This window comes from Rhincodon typus, chromosome 29 (genome assembly GCF_021869965.1).
Source record: "Rhincodon typus isolate 14 chromosome 29, sRhiTyp1.1, whole genome shotgun sequence".
NCBI lineage: Eukaryota > Metazoa > Chordata > Chondrichthyes > Orectolobiformes > Rhincodontidae > Rhincodon > Rhincodon typus.
Window position 1 is genome coordinate 37338483 of NC_063360.1, and position 5448 is coordinate 37343930.

Consider the following 5448-nt stretch of genomic DNA (forward strand, 5'->3'; position numbering starts at 1 on the left):
CTGCTGTAAAGAAAAACACTTGTGTTAGGAGCCAGACTGTTAGTCAGTATAACTCACCCACTTTACTCAGTGTGTGGTATAATCTTTGCGTTTTCTTCATTTCTTTCCTCAGAAAATTCTGCAATCTCCTTACTTTTTCTTTGACACTATTTACATTCACAACGGCACTGAGGAAATGGATGAAGACTCCAGCTGCAAGGTGGAGTGTGCTTTGTTGTTTTGTGTATGCTAGCTCACATGTTTGTTTTTTTTTTCTTCTGTGCTCCCGTGCTCATTCTGTTTCTGTTGTTTTTAACCAAGTTGGTGCATGCGTTCTCCTAAGGGATGAACGTTAATACAGCACCTCATAGCGTCAGGAAGTCCCACATTCCTTTACCACCAAAGAAGTACTTATCAAATGTAGTCACAATTGGAGAAAAATGCACCAGCCAAGTTGCAGGCAGCAACGTTTCTCAAACTGAACATGGCTAAACCACCTATGAATCTCTCTTTGTTATTTTCAGCTAAGGAATAAACATAAGCCATAAACACCGGGAGAGCTCTTTTGCACTTGTGCTGGTGCCATGCGACCTCTTCCATCCACCTGAGAGAGCAGACGGAGCTGCGGTTTCCTCTGTCCCTCCACTCGACAGTGCAACTTGGTACTACACTGGGAAGTGTCAGCCCAGACCCATCTTTCAAGTTGGGTGAACCTTAAAACTTTGACCTGCTTATTATCATTCTTATGATGCTAAGAATATAGATTGTAGCAGGGAATATAAATCCAGACAATGCAATTACTATTATCACTGTTAACTTCATTTTATTGGAGATTCTAGAATGCATGTTTAATTTTTAAATTTTCTTTTGTCGTACAGGAAGTTTGTTTGTTTTTCAATAACTTGGACACAAAGGGCACCAGCTACAAGTACGATGTGTCACTCACCGGACAGGCTGTGGAGTTGCACAACTGCATGGCCAAGTTACTCGCACACCCACTGCAGAGGCCAGTCCAAACACATGCAGTTTATAGCCTGCTTGAAGACGAGGAAGGAGTAGAAGTAGAAGCAACTGTTTGACAGGGAACACGACGAGGGAAGTGAATTCAGATTCTCTCTCTCTCTGTTTGTACATTAGGGAAGTTTCTACGTGGGTCAGGGTAATCACACTGTCTTGGTTACAGTTGATGTGCATGTGTTTTACTCCAGAACAACCTAGATACTTAATGAATCTGGGGGTTCCTTTAGTTGAATCATCAGTAATGCACATTCAACTTTACCGTGAAGCTGTTTTGCCCCTTCTGTTCCAAGTGGATTATTCTGTTTTTGTGGGTTGAGTTCAGCCTATAATAACTGATGATACTTTTCTATGAAACTGGAGATCAGCACAGTTGAAACAGTGCTGCCAGTGAGCATTGTTGATAAATTGACAGCAAAACACAACAGGACAGATTTTCACAAATTGGTGCACTTCAACACCAAAGATAATCTGGCCTATTCCCATGACTAATGCAGTCACCCCACCCTGGCTGTGTGCAGGGCTATGCAGTAATGGACCTGTATCCATAATGCTCTTGAAGAAGAGCAGTGGAGTGCAGACCAGTCTCCAGTCCAATGTTTATCCATCAACCAGCATCAATTTAAAAAAAAAAAAAAAAAAATTCTGTCCCAGTCATTTTGCTGATGGGATGTTGTTGTGCTGAAAATGGCTGCCACATTTCTGCTCATGAAAACAGTGATTTGCTTGAATGGCTGTAAAAGTGCTTTTATGTAGGTGCCTGACCCTGTAACTCCAGCGAAATCTGGCTTTGGCTAGATAAGTCGTTTGCTGCCACCTTGGGTACTCATGCATTGACGGGTTTTCCTTGCTGTCACATTGAGGTTGAGCTGTGGCATGAAGAGGATCCTCACTTCCCTGTAGACTACAGATTGCATTGGAAAGTTTTGCCTTCAGGATCTTCTCCAGAGACTTGAGCTCATAACCTCACCCCTGAAGGAACACTGTATCAGGTTAGGATATGATGTTTGGCCAGGATCTTGACTGAAATAGGCAGTCAATGTTAAAAATTTGATGGGACTATTGGGCAAAGGGCATGGGGGCATCTGACATCCAGCTCACTCCTAAAACATGCAAACCAGGCGATGATTCATTCTGATATGTTTGTGACGTTACTGTGCATCATGGCTGCTGGGTTGACGAATTCGTTAGATGCAAAGAGTTTCAGGTGGTTTAAAACACGAGCACTGTAAATACAGTTGTATTGAAGGAAAACAATCATTACTAATTTGTTTGCTTTCAACAAGGAAATAAAGCTACTGAAAGTGTCTTCTGTATCTTCAATGTTACACAGATGTTTAAAAGAAACAGGCTGTCCATCTCCATGTCATTTGACCATCCTCCTTCATCTAGTCCTTTCTATTGTGTGTTTATTTCACTTTCCAGCACTTTAACCTGTCTTGCTGGTTGCTGATGTATAAGACCAGAAACACACTGAATTGGTGGAGGAGCTAGAACTTATTTGTAGGCTTTTCTTATTTATAGGTGGGATGGGTATTGCTTGTGAAATCAATGTTTCTTGTCCATCTCTAATTGTCCTTGAACTGAGTGGCTTGTTCAGGCCATGCCAGAGGGAAGTTAACAGTGAACAGTGAGTGTCTGGTGTTACATATAAGTAGAATGGAGGAACAATGGCAGATTTCCTTCCCTGAAGGACATAACACCGATGGAACTGTACATTAATCAATGATATGGCTGCCATTCCTCAACTTCATGTTCCAGACTCATGTAATTGATGTAGACTTAATTAATGTAGCACTAGCTGCAATGGTGGTATTTGAATCCATGACCTCGATTAGCCTGGTCCTCTGATTAATCAGTCAGTACCATTACCACTTTGTCACTGTCTCCCCATTGGAGGTAATATTATGTTGGCAATAATTGCTTGAAGAAGTGTGACAAGGCTGTGGTGCTCTTTATAGAGTGAACAGTTGATTGAGAATGTTGTACTTTCATTAGAGTGGTGAGCATTGTACCTAGAGTTGGTTAAGGTGAGACTGAGCCATTCAGGAGAGTGACGCTGGAGCGATTTTTAATATTGAATCTAGGAAGAAAGATCGCAAGATAATACAAGAGGAGGTGGGCTGTTCTGTGGGAGCCTAAAATTCCATCACACTGCAAGAGTTGGTTGGTTCTTAAGCACAAACATGTGAAATAGGAACAGAGGTGCCCTGAGCTTGCCCTACCATTCGATAAGATCTTGGCTTATCTGATTGTGTTTTGAATTCCACATTCCCATCTAGATTCAATAACTTTTGATTACCCCAGTTAATCAGAATCTATCCACCTGTCTTCAAAATATTCAATGACCCTGTCTCCATCACCTTCTGAAGCAGAGTTCCAAAATCTCTGATTGGAATGATTCAAAGATTACCACTAATTCAGCTGGGAATGTGATCCATACATTGGTATTCATTTCTCGCTGTCGTGTATGTGTCCTCTACTAGTTTTGGACTGTGTTATTTCCAATTCAAAATAAGTTTGAAGACGTACCTTGTGTATTGGGGGTCAGTCTGCTATGCAGAGTGACACCAACAGTGTGGGTTCAATTCCTGCATTCAGCTAAAGTTACCATGAAGTATTCTTCTCAACCTCTCCCCTCGCCTGAGGCATGGTGACCCTCAGGAGGTTAAACCACCACCAGTGCCTCTCTCTGTCATAAGAAAGCAGCCAAGTGATCTGGTAAGACTATGGTGACTTTACCCTTTGGTACAGTATTGACTTTGGTTTAGTCGTGGTACTCTCATCGATAGATCATAGGCTTGAAAATGTAATCAGTGCTGCACCATTAGAAATGCTGTTTTTTTTTCTGATGAGCATTAAACATGTTTGCTGCCTTGTGGATGTTACATATTTCAGCCTCTTTCAAGCAGAACAGGGAATTTCTTCTGCTGTCCTGGCCATGTGAAGTGTTCATCTAACATCAGACCAAATGTGGTTTACCTTGTTAGTAGGAGATAGCTGTGTGAAAATTGGCTGCTACATTTTTATATATCGTAGAAAATAAAGAGAGAAGTTGTTACATATCACTTATTAGACCAAGTCTCGAATGACTGTAGTGGTTTGGGCACATGGCTTTGAAAAGATTTATTAGCCTACTGAGTACAGCACAGATTCATCAGAATGTTACCATGTTTCAAGTGTTAATTTGGAAGGACCAATGCCATGAATCAAGTTTGTATTTTGAAAAAAAAATCAGAAGGTGTGGACTAATTTGATTGAATTCTTTAAAATTTTGAAAAAGTCAATACATAGGTAGAAACTTTCTAGTTTAAGGGAATGCAGCTCTAAAATCGTGGTCAGGCAGTTGGAAAAAGAAAAGATGAACTGCGGAAACTGGAAATCTGAAACAAAAGCAGAAATTGCTGGAGAAATTCAGCAGGTCTGGCAACATCTATAGAGAGAAAGGAGAATTAACATTTCAGGTCCAGTGACCCTTCTACCGAAATGTTGACTGCTTTTTCTCCACTAATGAGTGTGGCACAGTTGTGGCATTTTCTACAGTAAAACACATTGGTGAAATTCGGATACAGATGAACCATCATTTTATTGCATGACAGAAGACGTTTTGGGGAAGGTGTCTGTCTTCCACTTGCTTCAGTGTTCTGGCAATGGCTGATCATTTTAATTGCTCCTCTTCTTTGACTCACAGCAGATCTGTGGGAGATTAATGAGTGGGACCCCCAGATTAATGCTGGGGGATTTAGAACTGTAAAAAGAAAAGCCACTTCAGAAGATGGTTAAAAATGGAACATAGAACAGTAAGAAACTACAAAACTGGATGAGTTTCACAACTGGGAATAGGTCAATGTTATGTCTTAAGGTTTCATATATAGCTGGGGTCGTTCAACGTAGTGCCTGCTGGGAGTTGTTGTTTCTGTTGCAGTTCGGACTGTTACGATTGGAGGTTTCCACTGCCAACCGGGACTACGAAGCCCAGAATGCATAGTGACCGACCAATGGCGCGGCTGGACCGTGTCACGTGCCTCACCAGAAATGCCGTCAAACCGGCGCAACTGAACTTGACGGCAGAAGGACGGCTTTGATTGACGTTCACGCTGTCCAATAGCAGTGCGCATTCTCGACGCTGTTTGCCAGCAGACCAATGGACATCGGCAAAGGAGTGGGCGGGCCTGGCGTGGCAGGTGCAGCAGGTTTGTGTGAGGCGCAGAGTGATGCGGAGCTTGGGAAGATGGTGAGTGATAGCGGCCTCACCGCTCCTCAGGACAGCGCCCGGCCCGTATGGACTCGGTGCCTCAGATAGAGCGCTGGCAAACCACGCTGTGGGCCGAGGAGAGCGGTCCCGAACCGGGGGTGGGGAAGGGAGAGACGGAAGGGGTGGGGTGAGAAGGAAGGGGGTTGGGAGAGGGAGAGGGAGAGAGAGGGAGAGGGAGGGGGAGGGGAGCCTGGGGA

The 5448-nt window shown here is 43.1% G+C and overlaps 2 protein-coding genes across 7 annotated transcripts in view; both read left to right on the forward strand.

Annotated features, from left to right (window-relative positions):
• Positions 1-2303, forward strand: part of babam1 (BRISC and BRCA1 A complex member 1) — a 14670-nt gene extending 12367 nt beyond the window's left edge. For 4 of the 5 annotated variants that reach the window (XM_048614349.1, XM_048614350.1, XM_048614347.1 and 1 more), the window contains 2 exons: positions 113-199; positions 858-2303. In XM_048614349.1, the coding sequence (XP_048470306.1) occupies positions 113-199; positions 858-1038 (268 nt within the window). In that variant the 3' untranslated portion in view covers positions 1039-2303. Of the gene's footprint in view, positions 1-112; positions 200-503; positions 777-857 lie in introns of those variants that run through there. The other variant, XM_048614351.1, reaches the window with a different exon arrangement.
• Positions 2304-5107: 2804 nt separating this feature from the next.
• The window catches only part of dda1 (DET1 and DDB1 associated 1), a 12911-nt gene continuing 12570 nt past the window's right edge, over positions 5108-5448 (forward strand). The window contains exon 1 of one of the 2 annotated variants that reach the window (XM_048614353.1): positions 5108-5230. In XM_048614353.1, coding sequence (XP_048470310.1) covers positions 5141-5230 — 90 coding nt within the window. In that variant the 5' untranslated portion in view covers positions 5108-5140. The other variant, XM_048614354.1, reaches the window with a different exon arrangement.